The 22626-nt window shown below is 34.7% G+C and overlaps 2 protein-coding genes across 3 annotated transcripts; one reads left to right on the top strand and one right to left on the bottom strand.

Annotated features, from left to right (window-relative positions):
• Positions 1 to 1415: 1415 nt before the first annotated feature.
• On the top strand, positions 1416 to 10489 carry LOC136806669 (uncharacterized). 2 transcript variants are annotated; one of them, XM_067063264.1, is made up of 7 exons: positions 1416 to 1626; positions 1951 to 2047; positions 2388 to 2489; positions 3318 to 3414; positions 8776 to 8843; positions 9185 to 9368; positions 9604 to 10489. In XM_067063264.1, the coding sequence occupies exons 1-7, from the start codon at positions 1478 to 1480 to the stop codon at positions 9621 to 9623; spliced, it is 717 nt and encodes a 238-aa protein (XP_066919365.1). In that variant the 5' UTR covers positions 1416 to 1477; the 3' UTR covers positions 9624 to 10489. The 2 variants fall into 2 exon arrangements, with proteins under 2 accessions (XP_066919365.1, XP_066919357.1); XM_067063256.1 differs by having other exon boundaries at positions 9185 to 10489.
• A 250-nt stretch (positions 10490 to 10739) lies between these two features.
• Positions 10740 to 21544, bottom strand: LOC136806657 (uncharacterized). Its single transcript, XM_067063246.1, has 12 exons — positions 21410 to 21544; positions 18479 to 18518; positions 17979 to 18023; positions 17414 to 17599; positions 16946 to 17046; positions 16297 to 16396; positions 15878 to 15916; positions 15476 to 15520; positions 14255 to 14590; positions 12938 to 13153; positions 12323 to 12660; positions 10740 to 12000 (listed from the first exon to the last, which is right to left on the bottom strand). The coding sequence occupies exons 1-12, from the start codon at positions 21479 to 21481 to the stop codon at positions 11566 to 11568; spliced, it is 1953 nt and encodes a 650-aa protein (XP_066919347.1). The 5' UTR covers positions 21482 to 21544; the 3' UTR covers positions 10740 to 11565.
• Positions 21545 to 22626: the final 1082 nt, after the last annotated feature.

Below are 22626 nucleotides of genomic sequence, written 5' to 3' on the forward strand. Positions count from 1 at the left end.
ACTCAAACGGTAATCGATTCGTCGAAGGGTTGTTAAGAAAGTGATCGAGGACTCACAATTTTTTTGAAATTTTAGTACTCAAATTTGATTGTTAATCGATAAATGGTCGTTCGATTACTTTGATCATTATCGATTACTTCGATAATCGAATTTATCTATTAGTACCGTCTGGATTTAAGTAATCGATAATGATCGAAGTAGTAGACCTTTTCGCCTTTCCATCCGCAGTGAAGTCAAGTTTGAAGATATTCTTTATTAGAAAAATAGTTAAAAGTTGTCAAAAGGCAATTTACCTTACCTCCTGAGTTTGTCTTTGTTATGCTAAAATATAACAAACATTTGTCATGCTGTCTAATTACAAAAACCTCTAATCACTACTTCTCCCCCATCTTGTTTCACTTTAAATGCTGTGTTTTAAAATTCCTTAGCTACATTATATGTAAGAAAAAGGTTTTTTCCAGGTTTTTTCAACCCCGGGATTAAACTACGAGGGCGGTTCTGCCCACTTATTTTTTTTTCGGCGTTGAGCCCTGGTGATACTTAACCTGACTTAACAACAAAAGAGATTTTAAGATGAATGTTGAAATGCGTATTTTTTTGATAAATTTAGGTGATATTCAACAAAAAAATTAGAAATAATTAGATGCTATAACATGCTATTTCTTCTTTTATAATACGGATGGGCAAATGCTGGGAAATGAATAACATAGTTTGGACTGTGAATTTGAATTTTCTAGCTCAAAACTACCGTTGAAAACACAGCCAATCAAATTCTGTTATTAGGCAGCAATCACAAATATCTTCATTTTGTGTCAACCGACCGGCTCTTGAAAATTGAGTAAAATTGAGTTGGAAATAGGTAAATTTGTCGGACTTTTTGTGTCGATGTTGCCTTTGCTTCAAAAATTTTATTATTGTAAATTTTTTGTGAGCGATTTCTAGCGCGTTTCCAGCATTTTAACTAATTGTATATCATCACATGTACCATTTTGTGTCAAAGGTCAGTGTTCAAAGCCAAAGGTCCTAAATTGAAACCACGCAAAACACACGGTCGTTTTGGCTAGCTGACTATCGAACATTTTTCTTCGCCTCAGTTAGCGCCCTTTAACCGCCTCACAGACCAAATTTAAGAAAACCCAAAGATTTTTATGACTAACCAACTTTTTAGACCCAATGAGGACACAAAATGAAGATATTTGTGATTGCCGCCTTATTACAGTTGTCAGTCATACTTTTAGAAAAACGCAATTTTCTTTACTTTACTTGTTTTAATTTTATTAAGTGAGGACAGCACTAAATTGGAATTTCCTACTGTAATTTTTTTTAGGCAGAAATCTGCCTCACAGCTCAAGCTTATTGTTATTGAAACCTGAAAATTTGGTTCTTCTTTCAGGGGTTTGTAATTTGAGAAGATCTGTTCTCTTTTTATCAGTTTAGAGACAATTTCAAATAATAATTTCCAAGAATAAAATCAATCATGTCAATATATTATGCTTTGGTAGCAAGAGGACCAATTATTTTGGTCGATTTTACAGAACATCATGGGAATTTTGAACAAATAACAACCAAAATATTACAAAGTATAGATACAAGTCAAGACTCGAAATGCTCTTACACTTCAGAAAGGTAAGATTTTATGGATAAATGAAATGTAGCATAATTAGAAAAATCTATTTGTCTGCATCTGACAGGGTCCTTAAGCAAAATGTCATCCCCTCTTTACATTCTTGAGAAACAGGCTTCTTTCATCCCTGAAAATTGACAAGCTTTAAAAATCACAAAATTTTAAGACACGTGGTTTTAACAGTGTTAATTTTCAAACGCTATCTGCCAGGGTCCTCTAGCGAAATGTCGTTCCTCTTTGCATGCTGAAATTTTTTTGTCATAAATAAATTATGTTCTTTAAAAATATCATTACAAAGTGTTACGTTCATTGCAATTTTCTTTCAGCTATGTCTTCCATGTGATGATCAGCCAAGGACTTGTTTTTCTATGCATGGCAGATGAATCAATGGGCAAAACAATGCCATATGGTTATCTGGCAGAGGTATGGTATTATTTGAATGCACAATTCATGTTTAGTTCGTTTTGCATGCTCACTGAATGCTTACTCGATTCTCGATTCAATCATTTTGAAACAGAGTAATATTATTGAATATTCTCAGATGCCAAATAAACAAGTTAATTTAAAGGAAAAAATTACCAAATGCAGGCCAAATTATCAGGCTTCCAAACTTTACAACCTTAAAAAAGGCAATTTAAAACAAAGTATGTAGAAAATATAGCTAAGATATATTTTTTTGATTCTAATAATTTAAGGAATCCAGAAAAAACGAAAAAAGAGGGGAATATTGATTTAAATTATCTCATTATCTTTCTACATATAGATCAAGAACAAGTTCATGGGTGGTACACTACGTGAACGTGCTTTCCATTGTAATGCATACGAATTAAAACATGATTTTAGTCCAGTACTCATGCAGCAAATGGTAATACTGCTTCCAAAATTTCTCTTTGCATAAAATGAAAAACACCTATTTTGTTCCTATACATTTTCGTGCTCTTTCAAATACACTCTTTTTTTATAAGCATACGGGAAAATCTGGTCGAGGCTCAATATGCTTAGTAAAATCTCATTTTCAGCCTAAATTTATGCTTATTAATAAGCTTAGACTTCGTTTTGTTAATTTTTTTTGGCTTCATGAAAATTTCAAAGTCGACACATTGATTCGGTTCAAAAAATGAAAGTTATCTTTGTAATTTGGAGCAGCAGGCGAAAATCTATGGTCTAAGATAAGAAAGCTCAAACAGCTTTAAAAGTAACCCTAAAAAGGTCAGCATTTTAGAAAAGCAGAACGAATTTTTTTACATTTTAGCTTGGAGATATACTTAGCATTATGCTTATTCTTTTACCGAATTTGAGCCCAAGTATATGCTTATAAACGTTATGCTTATATATATAACAAGAGTGTATAGTAAAATCTTTAAATACTGTTATACTGTTAAATACGGCTATCCATGACGTAACTTTCCATGAAAATGAGCATTCGAACGGTCGCACCATTCGAGTTCAAAATCAAAAGGCTAGAGAAGAATTTCTTGAATGAAAAATTATTCCCACTTTCCCATCAAAATGTATGACTCGCGTTGTATTTAGACAAAGGCTGGATTAAAAGTAAATCATAAAAAAAATAAAGAAAGCGCTATATTCAATTCGATATCCCAATTGCAGCACTAATCACACCTGTGGATAATTTCAATGATCATTTCATGAGTCAAACTTCTTATCCATCCTAAAACAATTGAATATATTATAGAGACGTTTCAACAGAGGTGACGTGGAAGCAAACAGCAAAGTAAAGAACCTACAAAAAGATGTGGATACAGTCAAATCGGTCATGACAGAAAACATTGGTAAGTGAGAGAATAGAAATGTTTATTCTTTTGTGTGTCTCCTTCTAAAGATTTGGTATTTGTAGCTAAAATATATTGCCTTAGAGCCTTATCACCTTCGCCAAAATCTTTTTTTACTTCCTAATCAATTTGGTAATCTGCAGCCACACGATTGGCTGTGAAAATAGCATGTCATAGATTCGATACGTTAAAGATAAATTGGTACTTGTATTTAAAAGCTTTTTGATGATTTCTTCTATTTTCAAAGGTGAAAACTTTTTCAGCTATGACTGTGATATAATATATTTTAATACGTCCATATGAATTTGAATAAGTATTTCCGAATAAAGAAAGGTCATTAATGAGTAAAATTTTCGGAAACGGTGACACATGTACGTTGAAAGGTTCAGAGACCCTGCAAATAGTTATACTAATACTCTTTTGTTTTTGATGATTCGTGATTCTGATTCTGGAGGTCACCAAAGTGTTGGTGTTTCATCTTCTTTCGAACTCAAGAGTATAACATAGAATTTCGAATTGACATTTCTGTTGGGCTGACGCTATTATTTCTTTTGAATAATGATTTACGAATTTTGGTGAAACTGAACATGTAGATGATTGGGTTTGATATCGTATGAACGGCATTCAAATAAATGTTTATTTTGCTGAATAACTCTTCTTGATCGCCTACTTTGAGTGGTATTAGGGAAGATACTATACATATCGGTGATAAACAGACACAAGTCCAAAAATTCAAGTGTAAAACATCTTTTATGCTTCTCTTCAACCCTTTCCAAAAATAAAGTTTTTCTGCTTCGATTCCGTTTGACTTCATGGACTCTCGGAGTGCATTTTCACTTTTGTTACGCTCTTTTAAAGTGATTTTTCCCAAAATGAAAATGTTAATACACGTAGCGATACGTATGATATTACTAGTAATAATAAGATCATAGCTTGAATGATTCAATTTGTTCACTGTCGCATCACTGAAGAATTGGATACAACAAAACCCACTAGCCGTGATTACACCAAATGTGAATAAGACCAAATGAATTTTGTTGCGCGTTACAAGTCTGTAGTATGACAAACAATAGACGACGGCTAGGTAACGGTCTATAACCACCAAATTAGTGACGTATAGGGACATAGTGTGTGTAAGCATCCCACCTGCTGATAATAATTTGAACACTAATACGTTCTCCACATCCATGATCATCAGGGAGGCGAATACCACTACTTTGACAGTGAATATAGCATCAAATAGTGATAACAATTTGATTAAATGATATTGATTGTCTTGGAGTTTGGCACGGTAAATGACTAGCTGGAGAATAAGATGCATGACCATAATGGCGCACTGTGACGCCAAAAGAATATCCCATCTTGGTGTTTGTTCGCCATAAGTTGGCGTTCTTGTTGTTGAATTCATTTACTTGGTTTTCTTCTTATTTTCTTCTTCTTCTGTTAGCCATAGATTCTGTAAGGAAAAAAAATAACTTTTGTCATTATAATCACTGTAGTTTGAATGGAATTCTGTTCTGACATTAAAAATTATTCATTTCAATTGTATTTAAAACTAATCAGATCTATATTATAATCAATAAGTCGATTGTTACTTCTCTTTGTAAACAGAGAAAGAAATCAAATTAGATTATTGTATCTGTCAAGTTGGGAATTTCTCTCTGTGTAGGTGCTCATTCGAAATTGAAACTAGACAATTTGGAAGACTAACTCCCAGTGGTTTGCTAGAAGAGTAATCACCTCCAAAAACGAAAAAACTAACTAACTAAAAACTAAAACTAAAACTAACAATTAAAGAAAGTTAAAGCTATCAAATAGTTGGTAAGACATAAAACTTTAAACATTCGAAAACTCAACTTGTACACTTTTTTCAACAGCCACTGAAGGCCATCATCGACGCCTTATGGTCACAATTCCAACTGTTTTAGAAACCTTCACCACAGAGCTAGTATTTTTAGTTTAAATCAGAAAATAGGTGTACCGATTATCGTTTCAGCCAGTTTCAGACGAGGGCGAATGTCAATGTTTAAAAATATTATTTTTATAATAGTTACACCTACCTTTGTGGACTCTAACTTTTTAATGTTCCAGTGCTCAGATTGTTAACTGTTCCTCACTACAAGATGTTTCAACTGCCAATTAAGTTGTAATTATACGGCTTAATTACTCTTATTGTCCCTTAGGGGATTACCATAATTCTGCACTAATAAGCCCGGCTTTATGACAATCTAACCGTTTGCCTTCCGAATTTTTGTCGATTCCACATTACATAAATCTGCTGGGTGGCCGAACTCTCTTTATCAAGAATTTAATTGAAAGGATCTCTATGGCTTTTCGCATGAGAACTGAGAAGGTTGTGTCACAGAGTGAAAAAAAGTTATGGTGGACATGGCCAACCACTTCTTAATTGTAAGAGTGAAGATATTTATTTAATCCCCATCCCCCATTAATTGATGCTGGACACTAATGTAAATTCGTTAATTAACCTCTCGACATGGTTGCCAGCTACTAAATGCAACTAAAACTGAAGTATTGTTCCGTAATTCCTACTTACTGTTAAGTAGGAATATTACACATGCTTTTAAACTTTTTAAAAATCGATTATCATGGCCTGACTTTCTCTTCCCATGTAAATATTTGGGAGCTCTTCTCGATGAATTTCTTTCGTGGAATTACTATTTTGAACTACTGGCATCTAAGTTAAGTAAAAAAGCAAATGGTATACTAGCAAAACTAAGACACTTTATGCCTTTAACGTTACATAAAACAATCTATTATTCGATATTTCACTCACACTTATCTCAGAATAATCACTTTTTCAGACTTCAATGCTGAATCTCATCCTCTCTTTGTTAACTTAGGAGTCCCGAAACTTCAGTACTGGATATTCAAATGCAACATAACACTTGTACATGAATCTCTTAATAACCGTTCTCCTATTGCTCTTCAAAATACCTTGAACTTTAAAACTATCTCTCATCGACATAACACTCGAAATAGAAACCTGAAACTCTTGGCTTGGTCTAAAAAGCAGGGTAGCCAATTGGGCTAGGTTATGGGGTAGCCATGTATCTCAAGGACCAGAGTAAAAAAATAAAAACTTTTCATTGAAGCCAGGGGGTAAAAATTTGAAAAAAAATTCTAATTATTTAATTATGATGCAGAAGATATTCAAATATTTAACTCGACACATGGTCAGAGCTTATTTTCTCGACTATTTGAATTCAGACCTTCTCATTACATTTTTGATCATCAAATGTAATTTCTTTCACAGGGTACCGGCTAGTTTTCTTTACTTTATTCCCATATTCTATGTTTTTTATTTTTTCCTTAATGCAGGCAAATAAACTTCTTTCAATTCAAACCCCCTCCCAAACCTTATCCGGTAATTTTTCGATCACAAAAAAAAAGGTTTGGACTCTACTGCACGTTTAAAGCGTGCGAAAGAAGAGATTTGAAAGATCAATACATGTGAGATAAACCTGCCTCTCTCTCTCTTTCCTTCTATACAAAGATGTTCATTTTCTAAAATCTTCTTTTAATGGTGCTCAATTGAAAGTAATTAAACAGTCAAAAAGCATGTCTCTATTTCAAAATACTGCTTTTTGAATCTTTCAACTATCGGAGCTAAAACCTTGTACCCTTTACTTTGGAAAGTCTTAAAAATGCTTCGAATTTTCTCGTGTGAAGCTAGATATATAACCTCCAACTGGGGCAAAATCTTTACAAGTTTGTTTGCAGCCAAGCCAATGGGCTCTTTCCGAAAAAAATCCGTTTAGGGGATGGAGGATGAATTGTCCAGGGGTCCCAAAAAAAAAATCCTAAAAATTGCATTGTCCAGGGGGTAAATCTGCGATGTCCAGGGGTAAATTTTGGTGTTCAAGGGGTAAAAAATGAAAATGTCCTGAGAGGTAATCTACTGAAAAAATAATATATCCTCCACCCCCAATGAACGCATTTTTTTTCTGGAAGAGCCCAATGTAAATTTATCTCTAAAATAACGCTTAGCTTAGAACCTTGGTTGCTTCAAATTCTAAAAATAAAACAATTGGCCTTTTAAAGGTCTAAAGTCAGTTACACTCAATGATGTGCCTTGAAGACCACCTCTGTTGAAATGAAAGTGAAGAAGAATGAAGAAGAAGAAATTTTTTCTTCCTATGTTCAAGTATTCCTGTTTGTTTTCTATTGGAATGAGTTGCAATAAAATATGATCCACCTAGGAGTAAAAAAACTCCCAACAAGAAATTACGTTTATTTTGAACTTAATATAACTGATAACAGACATGGTTTTATTTAAGGCTCTTTAATACCCTACTGCGATTTCTTTCGTAACACAGGTCCTTATCTTTTGATATAGTTTAAATGGAAACCTCGAAAACTGATGCGTTCGCTTGAGATAAGGGAAGGCCGGAAATATTCGGGCTATTCCAGAAAACATTTTGTCCCCTTTTATCGCGGTAGTCGATTTTTTGGAAGGTTAACCCTTTGATTTTCGGGTAACTTTTGAGGTTCATTTCTTGGATTTTAGTAGATCTCTGTCTATTTTAAAGAGACCCACTCCGCTGGTTTTCTCTTTTTCTGATGCTCTTAAAATATTGCTTACTGAAAAAAAATCGCTTATTACAGAGAGCTATTCTATTGCAGCAGCTACAGATAAATTTTGCCGGGGATTAAATTTGGCAATTTGGCGAATTTTGTCTAAAATCGCCAAATTAAATCCCTGCCAAAATTTCAAAAATCGGCCATTTGCCAAATTAAATCCCGGCCAAATTTAACGAAATTTTTTTAAGATAGAAATTCTAATGTGTTTGTTGAACAACCATTAAAAGAGTGCTCTATACTCTTCGTCGAACAAATTCATAAAATTATATTTAAAAAATCACCATGGAAAACACATAACTAAAATCGTCGGATGATTGCGAATGTAGCATGAAACTTTTAGTCATGTATTTTACATGGTGATTTTTGAAATATAACTTTATAAGATAGAAATTCTATGGGGAATATGCATTTCTTAGTAAAATACCACTTCTTAGTATTTTTTAGTTTACCAGAGACTAAAACCTTCCCATTTACCAAATTAAATCCCCACTAAATTTTACAAAATTGATTATTCGCCAATTTAAATCACCGCCAAAATTTTTATTTTTGCCAATCGCCAAATTAAATCCACGCCAAAATTAATCCACTTAAGGTATTTAAAAAGCCAAAACTTCAGTAAAATTTCACCCAGATTTACCGGTAAAGTGTCCGTGCAACTTAACAATTTCACTGTGTGTTTTTTTTTCCACTTAAAAGTCTAAGAAAAAACAGATTGTCCATGGTATTCAACTAGAATTCTTTTCTTTTTTGCGATTTCAGGGAAACTTCTTGAACGTGGTGAAAAGCTAGATGTGTTGGTTGACAAAACAGAAGATCTATCGAAATCGGTACGTCTCTTAATTTCACCGGCTCTTGACAATATTTCTTTCCCCTCTTGATTGCTGCTCATAAAATGGATAACTCATTTGTGTCAAATCAATACCTCGGACTGCTTGTGTTACTGCTTGTACTAATCAACCACAACTTTTTGCCCGACCTTACCTTACTCTTTTTAAAAAAAAATTCAAAAAAGAGTTAAGACGCTCCTAGAGAAATGGAATTTCTACACTGTTATATTAGCCCCGCACTACTTACTGCGAACAACAGGTGGGCAGAAATGAGTGAAAAGGAGTGCACTCTGAGCAGTATAGGGAAATATCATTTATGAGTTTCTTTCTGTCTTTTATAGTCGGAGTCGTTCGCTCGTTCAGCAAAGAAAGTTCGGCGGAAGATGTGGTGGCAAAACAAAAAGATGTGTTTGATCTTGTCCTGTGTTCTCTTTGTCATCCTATCTATCATCACACTCGTCATTCTCTATGAAGTGGGCGTCTTCTCACCTTCCAATTCATCATCAAGTGGCGGTGGCGGAGGCGGTAAGACAACTTCTCCACCGACAACAACCACAACAACGATAACGACAAAAATAATGACGACCATCAAGACGACAATTCAAACAACTTTTAAAACGACTGCTTCTACACCAGTTAAAAACGTGACGACTATTTTACCACCGACAAACTCTACGACAACGCCATCAAAGATTTAAACGGACGACTGTTGCTGATTTTTTTTTGACTTGTTTTCTTCTTTTTTGTTATCATTATTCAGGTGAGGTAGCCCCGATATGAAATGTTACATTGATTAATGTCATTGGATCAATAAATGTGAAGCTCTAACAAAATGTAATCAATAACTATTTTCGTGTAGAGTTAAATTAAATTTTATGTTGCAATTTATATAGATGTTATATTATTTTTCTAAGTTTAATTTATTTAGCATTTTGCTTCATTTACCACACTGCACTGAATTAAGATGGAAAAAACTTTGAAATATTTTGAGTGAGGGAGGAGTATAGGAAAATAGACAGAACTAATTTCAAATTTGGATCAAATTGATTATGCCAAATTTTAACTTAAAGTTATCCTCTTTTTACATGATACGGTAGTAGTCTCCTACTTGAAGAATAAATATTTTAAGAATGAATCAAACATAATAAGCCAAGATTGTGTGGATCAAAACACATTTTCTTTGAACGATACTTCGATCTTTACAGATCTCAAGTTTTCACTTCATTTGATAAAGACCTAAAGATCGAAATATCGTTCAAAGAAAATGTGCTTTATGTTTTGATTACTTTACGAATAAATATTCGTTTCGATTCACTCTCATTCAGTACCATATTGTTTCTTCCCGATGTCAAAAAAACTTTCACCAGATCATCGAGACAGGGGTGTGTTGATGCTCTAACAGAATGCATCATAGGACAGTTGTAAAAGTTTGGTAGATACTGGGTGTGCCCCATTAGACCTTTGCCATTCTAGAGAGTAACTTCTACTAAATACTCAAAAGCTGTAATTTGTTAATTGTGTTTTATTATAATTTTTGCCTTGTAAAAAATCGTTCAGAATTTTATATACCCTTTCAAAAAAGAATTTATAAATTGTAAATCTTATGTTTTTTTGATAGTAAGAAGATAAACCTTTTCCAAAATCTACATCATTCTTTCCAAGTGAAACTTTTTCCCCTCTTTCATTGAGAAGTCTTTTTCCTTGAAATTATTGTCAGGTAACTTCCTTCGTTAATAATCTCACTTTTCACCAGAAAAAGAATATTGGGATTGTTAGGTCTATTGGGTATTTGTCGTAAAGTTTCTCAACAAGGATGAAATTTTGAAATGTTTTTCCTCACCGGGACTTTTTATGGCTGATTCATTTTATCCCGGAAGATAAATTGATGATGATTGATTACTTAGAAATAAAAATTATATATTTATGAAAACAACATTTAAAATACATTAGAAATTATTTACACGGCGATAAATCCCTTGCGTATATACAAACAACTGTGAACGGTAATACAAATGCTATCTCCATCATCTCCATTTCAACAAAAAACTGGTTCAGTTAGATTTTTTTTTATGACAATCTGAAATTATTTGAGGTTAGTCAACCTACAGCAGTTCTTTCGCCTTTTTCTTTTTTTAATAAAAATTGGACATAACTTTCTCGCGACATAGACAAATCTTCAAAACGCCACAATTTGAAACCATTGCTAAGGTGATGAAATCCCGTGAGTCAGCAAGTGTTACTCTTATAAATAGACTAAACATCTGCCCATTAGAAGTTTCCTCTGGGAATCAATCACATTGACTTCCAAGCCCGAAGGGCTAGACTCGAGGCTCCTGCATGGGAAATGAAGCCACTTATTTCCCATCCAGATCGCCGGCACGCAGTTTTTACACCAACACCGGATTGAAAGTAAAGTCTATCGCTAGATTAAAAAAATGCAATTCTCAAAAACAAAGGAACCAATAGATATACAATCCGTCGTCATGATTGCGGCACGTTCTCTAGGTGCGTTCTGGATGGATAATAAGTGGCTTCACTTTTTCTTTCCTGAGAAAGGTTGGAGATTCTATACTCTAGCCCTTTAAACTCGATGATCAATCACCATAGAAATAGTCTGAAAACGAGATAGAAGCGTTGCTCACTGACGTGATTTTGTGAAAAGGTTTGTTGAACTTGTGCAACCATCTTTCAAGTTACCTCAAATATCTAAACAATTCTCATGTCAAGCCAACAAATGACTTTGTGAATCAACATTATCGTCGTCAAATGATGTCGTTTCAACGCTGGCACGCTTCGTATTTTCACCATCGTTAATAGAAATTCTGGTTTCTGGTTCCGGGTTAAGATCATCGTTTTTCCAATTGCTTTTAAGTTCAGTACTGAAATCATCCGAAAAAGTATCTCGCTCTTGGGAACAACTTTCTCCTGTAGATTTGATCGAGTCCGTTAAAGAATCTCTTTGAATAAAGTCTATACATAATTGTTTTTTCTCGTGTCCTATAGAATCTAACGATGAAGACTGCTCGAGTTCGTATATTTCATCAAGATCAAGTCTCTTTGACTTTGGTTCGTCTATAGAATCTTGTGAAGGCCATTTCGAATAAACTGTGGATGCCCATATTGAAGAAAGGTTGTCAGATATAGTGCATTGCTCACCCTTAAAAGGAAACATGGAAAAAGTATTGTAATATTTAGACCAAAAAAGTGACGAATTTTTTATGGGTAAAATTCAGTAATAATGTTTTTCAAGTAAAGTCTGTGACCACAGTCGGAGGCAACATGAAGGCTCCTCCTTCGAAAGCCGCCACTCTTTCTCCCTGAATTGCTCCACTTGCCCTCGAGCTTGCCCTTAACTTTCCTTCCCCTTAATTGCTAAGCATCAAGTACCACTTTGTATTAAGTACGAAGTCTTTGGTATGACCCAGCTAGAGACTTGAACACCATAGCTGAATGCTCTATGAAAATATGTTATGCATTACCTTATTACAATATTCTTTATTACAACCAGTATGGGAAGCGGTCAGAAATCCTTTCGAAAACTCTTTTAACCGTTTCATGAATTCATTGTCTTTAATACGTCTGTCTTTACTTTTGTCTACCATTTTGAATAATTTCTTCATCATACGGGAAATGTTCTCAGGAAGCTGGTAACCATATCCAGTTGATGCTTTCAAAAATGGCGGGAAATGTTTGACGGCTTGGTCGTAGGGTGTCAGGTAGATGGGAACGTAGGGAGTTTGCGCACAATCGTGGAGAACAAAACCTTCCATCATTTTGATGGCGAATTCGTAGGTTTTATGTTTTGTCTTGTTACCTCCTGCAGAAAGTAAAGAAAAAGAATTAAAATCGTTAGATTTCATGACCGACATCATTTGTATAGGCTTTTTATATTTTACATCATCTGATAAAAATATATCACAAATTTCAACACAAACTTTGAATTCAATGTTTTCGATAGTTGAAAGAGATATGCAACTTATCGTTTCCAGCAATGCAATGTAATTGTTCTTGTCACGTGGAGAGGTATTCGGCACATAAACCTGACAGTTCTTCAATTCAAAAACAAAACAAATGTAATACATTATCTCCTATACCTTCATCGTTTGTAATCATAATGAACACAACGTCACACGATTTGATGTTGTTTTGCAAGTATGACGCAATACCTCCTTCTGCATCAATCACGTGGTCATTTGACGACGTCATCTTTACTTTGATGCCATATGATTGAAGAAAAGAGGCGAATTCTTGGGTAAATTTCTCGAGAATTTCGCATCCAGCTTTTTGTATAATCATAGCTGTCAGACTTTCTGTAAATGTAAAGTATGTTAATTAGCTTATATTCAGTCCAAAACGCACTGTAGAGCTTTAATAAATTTTATTCCCGGTTGCATATAACCATAGAGAATGTATTGAGAAGGGCCAATATTAATATGGTCATACAGAAGCAAATTTCAGTGGAAACAAGTAATACTTTAATGGACAGTAATGGACCTACCTATTTATAAAACGAATAATTAGAATTTAATGGAAGTAATGTATAATTTTAAATTTCGATTTATATATCTATTGGAACGGAGAAAGCAATTAAGAAACGCATCGATGTTTAACGGTGAAAGAAAAATCATGAAAATCTGTCGAGTATAAGTTGAAAAAATGAAGGAAAACCGTTTTACGCCGGTTTTCGGCTGTTCCGGCGATTTTTAAGGAGTTCCGGATTCAAAGGATGATTTTTTTGGAAATCAAACGATGCTAAGTTTTGGGCATCATCATAAAGAACATTTTTCTGTAAAGAAACAATTAAATAAGTTGAAAAGAATGTGACGGAAATGTGAAAAAACGACGATTTCCGGCACATTTCCGGTTCTACAGACCGGAAAAAATTTTTTTTCGGCAAACGGTTTTCGACACCTTTTCGGCAGTACTAATGTGCATCTATGTGCAAAAAATCGCAAAAAACTAATGATAAAATCTCGAGAAAATCTCAAAAAACCGCTTTTTTCGGGACATTTCCGGTTCTACCGGCCGGAAAAATTTTTTTTTCGAAAATCGGGCTCCGTCACATTCGAGGGTTTATAGTAATGCACCTTTGTGCAAAAAATCAGAAAAATTGAATGAGCCAATCTCGAGAAAAGTTGGTAACTAACGAACGAACGAACTAACTAACTAACTAACGAACACGGGTTAATTTATAGGACCTCCACCCCACCGGGGTAGGTCCAAAAATCTTCACTAGAATTCAACTAGAGTTATGTTGCTAGTGTGTAAATAAATGGGCCAAATTTACCAAGTAAATAGGCTGGAATGAATATGTATTTGGATAGAACTTGGCTGACTAACAACCTAGGAATGTACAGAGGTGAAACGAAACATCAAGTGAAACAGGATAAGATAGAACTGACAGATCTTACCTTTATCACGTCCAATCAAAGGCTCTTGCGATGATTTCGATCCAAAGCCAAACATAAATAGTCTATGAAGCGACCACAATTTCTTTGTCTTGGCAAAAACGATGAGAAGGATCAAGAGGAGCAAAATGACCGAAGCAACTATTGATAAACTGACGGTCAGCATGTATGATTTTCGATCAGGTTTCGTTAGAGGTATGGGAGATGGCGGATGAATGTCCAATACTGTTGGTGTACAGTTGACCACGTGTACTCGATCTTTTAACAAATCGTAAAAATCCTCTTTCTTTTCATGTGTTTGACATACGTTCTTCGCAAAATCAAGGTTGACTTGAACGTCTATTACAAAGAAAAATGATTGAACATTACCATAAATTTTCGCGGGGATTAAATTTCGCGGATGGCACTATTGGGAGACAACATTTTCATGATTTTATGACTTTTGCAACCAAACATGCGTGTTGGTTGTTGAAATACGCATTATTAGTGTTTCTCTGATACCTTGTGGGGGGGGGGGGAATGTCGGAGTTTTATTTAGTTGGTTTTTTTTTCGTCGTGGAAAAATTTCGTCACCTAGCATTTTCGTCACTTTCCCCCGACATTTTTTTCCCCGATAAGATATCAGTAAATATCTAAAAATTAGTTTCTTTGACGTTTTTCAGTTAAAAAAAAAGATATTTCACGGACAAGGCCTTATCAAATTTTCATTGGGACTTAATTTAGTGGATGACACCCAAATCCGCAACAGCCGCAAAAGTTAATCGCCCGCGAAAATTTATCCCATTAAAATATGGACTTTAAAAAGTTCTCCAAAATAGTAAAACGGTTTTGGAAATTCCCAAACTGACACCACGACCACACATGCCGTGTGGTCAGTCTATAAGGTTGTTCTTTGTGACTTTCACCGAGTTCAAATGACTAAAAGTTGCTAAAGAATAAGGGTGGCAAGTCCACCACGTAAAAATGAGGTTTGATTTTCAAAATGTTGAAGAAAAGATATCTTCGAAGCTTCAGTTCTGAAAAAAGAAATCTACAGTCTTTCAAAAAACCAACCAAACTCATTAAATCGAAAAGAAAATATTGCATTCACTGAACTAAGCGTCATAAAAAATTATCAGTTCGAAGTTTGAAAGACGAAGACAAGTTTAAATAGTCTCATCAGGCTCGTCATAAAGTGAAAACCTATGTATATTGATATGTATATTGGTATAAAAGTATACTCACCAAGATGATCGAGACATTTTCGGTATTCATTCATTTTCTTCAGTTCTAAATAAGGACATCGAAACAGAACATTAATAGTCAGTGGTGTAGTGGGAAAAAATTTATGGGCTCCTATAATCCCTATAATTAAATTGCGAGTGAAACGAGCAGAAAAGGAATCAATATTTTACCGAATACAATGCAAGATACTTGTATAAGGTATATATCATTTTCATAATAAATGAGTACCCTTCTTACGGTTCAATGAGCACTCCTTAAGCTAGTTTTACGAAATTATTATCATGTTCCTTTTCAGCGCCCCCCTTGAAATGGCGGGGAGCTAGCCTTCCCTTGGGTCCATGACTCAAGCAATGTAAAAAGAAAGAAAGAATTCTTTGAATAAGAAAGGTATAGTCAACTTACTGTCATGAATTTCATCCAGTATTAAAATTTCACAGCGCCCTGAAAAGTTAACACAGTCAAAAACGTTAGCTTCGACAACAGTCGGGAGAGGGGAACATCTTATCTACCAAAAGGAGTAGGTAGAAAACGTGACTTTCCCTTCCTGCATTATCGCACTTATACTTCAATCTACTCTTCATATTACAAAGAATAGGCAGAGAGGGTTCAAGCTCCATTCAAGGAGCGCTTGGTTTTCTCGAAGATTGAAAGCTCTACCTTTTAACTAAAATCGCTACAAAGTCTAAGACCTGGTTCGTTTAAAAAAAAACACTTTTGAAAATGAAAATCTTTGATATGGTGGCCTCGAAAATGCAGTGCAAAATAAAGGACGTTCCTTAGCACCTAGACAACGTGTTTAAAAAGAATGAAATTAAACATACCTGGTGCTTTCCAAGTAAAATTGAAGAAATTCCCATTGGGTAATAAAAGTATTTTGATGTCATAGGTAAACCCCATCATGTAATAGATGTCAAAATGAGTCTGGAAATGGAAAAATAGCATGTTTTAGTAAGCAAGTCTGCGACCGCAGACACGAAGGCTCCTATTTCGATACATAGCTATCTACCCGAAGGTAGGGGAGGGCACCACTCTTTCTCCCTGGATTGCCCCACTTACCCTTGATCCTTCTCATAATTGCTGAGCATCAAGCAGAGAGGCACCAAGCACCATTTTGGAAATCTTTGGTTTTGCATGTTTTGAAAGAGACAGATCAAGAAAAAACCAACTCGGGTGGATAGGATTCTTGGAAAAGAATATTATGAGTAAGGAAAAAACAACAAAATAAAAAAATCAGAACCATCATCGTTACAGTTTTCAATACTCGAATAATGAACACTTAGCGCGACTTGAATCCGTTAAGTTGAAATTATCTGAATACATCTCTCAGGTTATAGAAAATAGTGCGATCCTTCCTTTTTACATATTTTTTCGGAGGGGTACTCCCTACACCTGTTGTGTGAAGTGTGCTATATCGTAAGTATTAACTCTGATTGGTTAAAACAGATTTCTCGTTCTAGAAATGTAACTTACATTCAGAAGGTTAAGAGGGTTGGAAACGACTTTCGCTTTGTTGTAATAAACGACGTCTTTTGAATGTGATGTCGTCGCTTCAAATGCAATACCCCAACATGCTGTAAGGAAATTATTTTGAAGGTTGTTTAGAGTATTTCCAACAAAAAAAATCCAGAACTAATTTCATGTTGATGTGATTGCTGTATAAAGGCTAAGTGAATGCTTTTGCCAGGCTCGTTTCCTGAAAAATCACCAAATTACAGTTTACAGTCCAAATAAGTACTTTCTTCAGGCCCGGCGGAACAACCGTAAAAGTGGGGAGGTTGAAGGCTCAAAATGAGATAAAATTCGCTAGGAACTTGAGAAAGAAATCTCATTTGCTCAAAAGTGGGGAGGTTGAATTCTTTCCGGTCTCCCCGCTTCCGCGGGGCCTGTTTTTGTTTGACCCCCTCGACAAAAATGCATTAAGGATGTTGTCGCTCTCACCAGTTTCATTCATTTCTGTGTGGATCACATCCTCAATCACGACCCTCATGAAATATTTCCTCAGCTCCAAGTCTTCCAACATCACGAAATAAACGTTCTGATTGAGTGTTGGTGATGTCATTCGACATTCATCATATTTGGTCACATTGCAACGTCTGTGGATATCGCGTAGATTAATTTTCGCTTCTAAAAAATACGAGATGCAGATAGAAAGATTACGAGATGTAGATAGGAAAATTACGAGATGTAGATAGGAAAACTTTTGATAAAATAAAAATTATTAGTAAAATGGTAGTCATTTTTATTTTACGTACCTAGTTCCAAGGGAGTCAGCAAGGGTCAGTTTACACTGTTTCTCAAGGGTGTCAAAGGAAATTTTCTGGGTTTTGAAATCAAGCGAGAATTAGATTCTTTGATTTTAAATAGTTTTAAGGCGTGAAAAAGGTTATATCCACAAAGAATTCGCTAATGGAAATTAAAATAGCAGGAGACAGCAATAGTAAAATTCTAAGTAGAAAGTTTGTTGATAAAGATTGCAATTAAAACTTATAATAGAGTTACGTACTATTTTCTTTCAATGCGTGACTGAAACCCTTCTCTGTGCATATTTCTAAATCAAGAAACGATTATAATACATTTTGAAACAATAACAACATCTTTAAAGACAGCCACGCTATCCCCTTACGTCCTTTAAATCGGAAAACCGGAAAATATTAAAACCAAAACCAAAAATTTTATTCCCTTTCTTCATATTTTACCATAAATGGACTGATAAGGTCGATAAGAACAAAAATATAAGGGTCGACCAAATCTTACACGTCTTTTATAAGAGCATGATGCTTCGATAACAGAAATATTAAGAACAAGTTAAGAACATTTAAAGGCTTTACGGACTCTAAAACATCCATTTTTTTAGGAAATCGCACGAGAACACTCACAAAATGTTGAAATTAAGAGCATTTTAAGAACATTTTTAGGCTTCAAACTCAAAAATTTAAGAGCATTCAAAGGCTTCAAAAATTTTGGATGTGATTTAATAAAAAGTTCTCGTGTTAATATAAGTACCTGATCTTTGATCCTTAAGTACCCCACCATATTGATTGTCCTATGGAAGAAACAAAAAACTGTCAGCGAAAAAAGATTGGGTAGAGCTCACTGCAGAAAGATAGCTGTTGAAAATGTTATGTGGCATTGTGTGCAGGGGGGAGGGGCAGGTTCCACCGAAAAAGTGATGCCCATGGCTGCTTTCTGATATTATCTGTTATATTAATCTTGGATTTAATTCTTCAACCATATAGGTGGGAGTGATGCACACTAAACTAAGAACACTAGTGGAAGTCAAAGCTCCTTTCGGAGTGATTGGTTGGTCTTTATTTCATAGTTTTTGCGGGGGGTACTAGGGCTGTGAGCTAACGCCGGGGGGGGGGGTGCCGCCGCCTTTCGACCCTTGGACATTTACTAAAAAGGAGAAAACAAAGGAAAATTTTGTGAATTTTACAACCGTTAATGAGACAAATTTGACCAACTTTGACCAAATTTCTATCTAAAGTTGAAGTTTTCCTATTTCTCCGACCCTTAGTGGATTGGTACCCTTAAGGGCGGCACATACCGTACCCTCCATTTGCCTAAGTACCCCCCCCGGAAGTTTTTGGCATGGTAACTTCAAGCTACTGATATTTTTGCGTTTTAACATTTATATTTTCCTATTTTTCTGTTTTCATTGAAAGTAAGCTACTTCAATTAACGAGTTTGAGTCGAAAAAGAGGTTAAAATGATAGCGGTTTATTGTAATTAGAAAAAGAGGCTTACTGTCTAATTGAAAGCAAAGTGCACGACGAAAATGCTCATGAGACGACAATTTAATTAGATCATGGGTTATTTGACCATTGTATAAAAGGTTTTATTACCTCCCCAATAAATAGAAACGTTAATGAGAGTTGAACAGGAGGTCTAGAAATGAGTTTTGTGTTTGTATTGCCATGGTTGTAATTCTTTAATTGAGTACTGATCGCTTATCACAGTGTTATTGTAGTGCGAGTATTTTTAGCACGTTTCTGTCTAAAATCAAGATACAGCGTGAAAATATCAATTACGGCCAGCTCCACGAAACAATTTCCTTCTTTACAGCAAGTACACCAAATTTGTTTCTGTAACATAGTTTTTTTTAACACCATAAGGCTTCGATGGCCAAAATGTTAAGAACGTTTGAAGGCTTTATGGACTCTTGAACACCCAATTTCATAGGAAATTACACTCTCGTACAAACGCTTTAAAAATTTTGGATGAAATTATGTATTAATTTTGTAAAAAAGTGTATTAAGAAGGGCCAATCTGGCCAATCTTTAGCTAAATTCTACACTCAATCTGATTGAAACAACGGAATATTTTGCAAAAAACTTGAAGATTTTACCATGCACACTTTTCCATTTTCCGTTGGGAAATTTATTCTACTACCAGTATTAAGTGAGATAGGGGTATACTTCAAACTCAAACCCACTCCCTTAGTTCACTTTTCTATACACACTTTTTATTATAAGAAAATACTTTATAAGAATATTTATGATGAAATTGGCCAAAAAATTAAGAACATGCTAAGAATACCACCATCATGGAATTTGGCAACTGAACCTAATTTTTGCTTGAGGTATGTACCGGGGGGGGGGTACTTAGGCAAAAATGGATGATGGGAATGTGCGGACGGTAAGGGTCGGTTTTTTCACCTTTCAAAGTCTCTCTAAGGGTCGGAAAATTCAAGATTTTTAGGAAATTTTTTGATTTCCAGAGAAAAAATTGTAATAAAGTCTCTCTAAGGGTATGACTTTTTTCAAAAATCGAAAAAAAAATTTCAAAAAGTCTCTCTAAGGGTCACCTTTTCAGCAAAAATCAGTCTCTAAGGGTTGGTTTTCGGAGGTCCCGTCCGCACATACCCCTCATTCGCCAACCCTAGTACCCCCCCGGGGGTATGTATAACATACTAGACTTTGGCTGGGTTTGGATCCAAACCTAAGAATACTGTAAGAATATTTCAGGCTGATATTTCCCAAAAAGTTAAGAATATATTCATGATGAATTGGAAAAACACCATTCTTATAAAAAAAGCGTGTAGCACTTTCGGTTGTATCACGTCCATCATCACTCAAGTTAAGAAGTGATACAAGTGGCTCTGAGTACGAGATTTGGGTATACTTATACACCCCTGTGTCACAGACCCGCTGGGACCCTAGCCCCACTGGAAAATTTGGCAAAAATTTTGTCCCTGAAGAGGAAAATAGCCTTGAATTTCAGCCCCGCTGGGAAATTGACTTTGATTTCATCCCCACTCGAAATTTAATGTTTCGAAATTGCACTGCAAAACCATCCCCACTGGATTTTTGAACCTTGGAACAATAGAATTGCTCTCCCCATTTGGATTTCAATAGGAATTTTTATCCCCACCGAAGAAAAAGGTTCGGCCGGGGCTGAGAGACAGGGGTGTACATATGAAAGATTCCATGCAAATTTATGGATGGGAACAAACTCTCTACAATCTATAGTGTTAAATTGTAAGCAGTATGTAATCAGTTTTTGAAAGTATACAAATTATACCCTGTCCTATTAATTGACTTTTGTATAGGCTGTTATTTTGCTGACAAAGTTGGAAATTTCAAACTTTAGAATTAGAAAATTATTTTGGTGTCATAAAAAAGTTATAAACTCTTCTAAAATTAATAAAGCTTCATATACCTAGATTTTAAAAGTTAAACCATTAAAAAGGTTTGAGGAGATTTGTAAAATTCAGCAAAAAAAGAGTGTGGGACCAGAGCGTATAAAAGAATCTTCAAGCTTCAGCTTTAAAATAACATTACTCAACTTATTATTTGAAAGTTGTGAAAAAAATAGTATCTTTATCAAACCATATAGAGGGGAGCTATATGTCATCTTTCAAAACACTTAAGAGTTGACTCGTTTCAAGTCATGGACAGGAAAAGATAAACTAAATAAACAAAACTAGCATACCTGATTTGAAAAGGTTTTGTCAATAACCAACAAGAAAATGATACCATGTACCAAAACATATTTCGAACACATTGTGGCAATATTGTCCGTTTTAGTTCATTATCTCAATATCTAGAAAACAGACGGTTGAAAAATCAATAAATTTCGAAAACACATACAAGAAATGCTTCATTACATAAAAATTTAAAACACAACAAGTCAAAGCTAACCAAATGAGGAGAGAGAAAAATAACAGAGGAAAACTCGATCGTTAATTATTTTGCTTATTCACGTAATAATGTAGTTATCTCATCAGTTGCCATGTCAACCAAATCAATGCTAGCATTATGGCGCTATTGTTGCCCAGCAAACAACATAAATATCAACCTCAAATATTAGTTTTTCCGTGATGGAATACAATCGTGCCCATGAAGTAGTCCCTTTTCTCTCTCAAAAAAATTTTCCAGGGAAGAATTTAGTCCTCGCCACATGAAGAGAGATAAGACAGTTTAGACGATTTTTTTCTTCTTCGCAACAAAAAAAGAAACTTTTTAATCTTTCTTTTCTGTTTCGACTAAAAACAATAGAAAGGGTTACATCAAGGTGGTTTATTCTACATTGAGGAAATTTTCCCAAAAAATTATCAAAATAAAATTGTGATAACGCAAGGTCGTCTAGAAAAGACATTATCTCAAAATTGTGAATTCTCGGAATTTAACAAATTGGCTAGTGGGTAAACTTTCGATTTCGAAAAAAAGGAAGAAAGCTTTCTAATGTTTTTTTTTGGAAAAAAAAAGTTAAAAAGTGTAAAAAAAACAAAGATTTGTCCGTGAGAGGATACATTCAATTTCCTTCATGTTATGAGCCAAATCTCAAGTATACATTCCTTTTTTTGTAAGAACCAGTAAATCTCTGTTCAGGCTCGGCTGTTCTTATTTTTTCAACAATTTGTGCCTGTAATTGTTCTTATCGTGTTCTTTTTTTTTCCATTAAAATCTAAATATCTTAAGTCAGAATTATGTTCTTAAATTGTTCCTAATTTATGCCAAATTTAAGCCTCATATTGTTGTATAAAATTGTTCTTATAAATGAAAAGAGTATATCTCTTCAACATAAACATCCGTAGACTAACAAGAAGGCCACTAGATGCCAACAATGGAAATAAAAAGATAAAGAAGATCAAAATCTCTTCTTCAAACTTCCTATCTAAAGCACATAAGAGTCAACAATATTATACA

The sequence above is a fragment of the Clytia hemisphaerica genome, unplaced genomic scaffold (assembly GCF_902728285.1).
Source record: "Clytia hemisphaerica strain Z4C2 unplaced genomic scaffold, Clytia hemisphaerica genome assembly, whole genome shotgun sequence".
NCBI classification, from domain to species: domain Eukaryota; kingdom Metazoa; phylum Cnidaria; class Hydrozoa; order Leptothecata; family Clytiidae; genus Clytia; species Clytia hemisphaerica.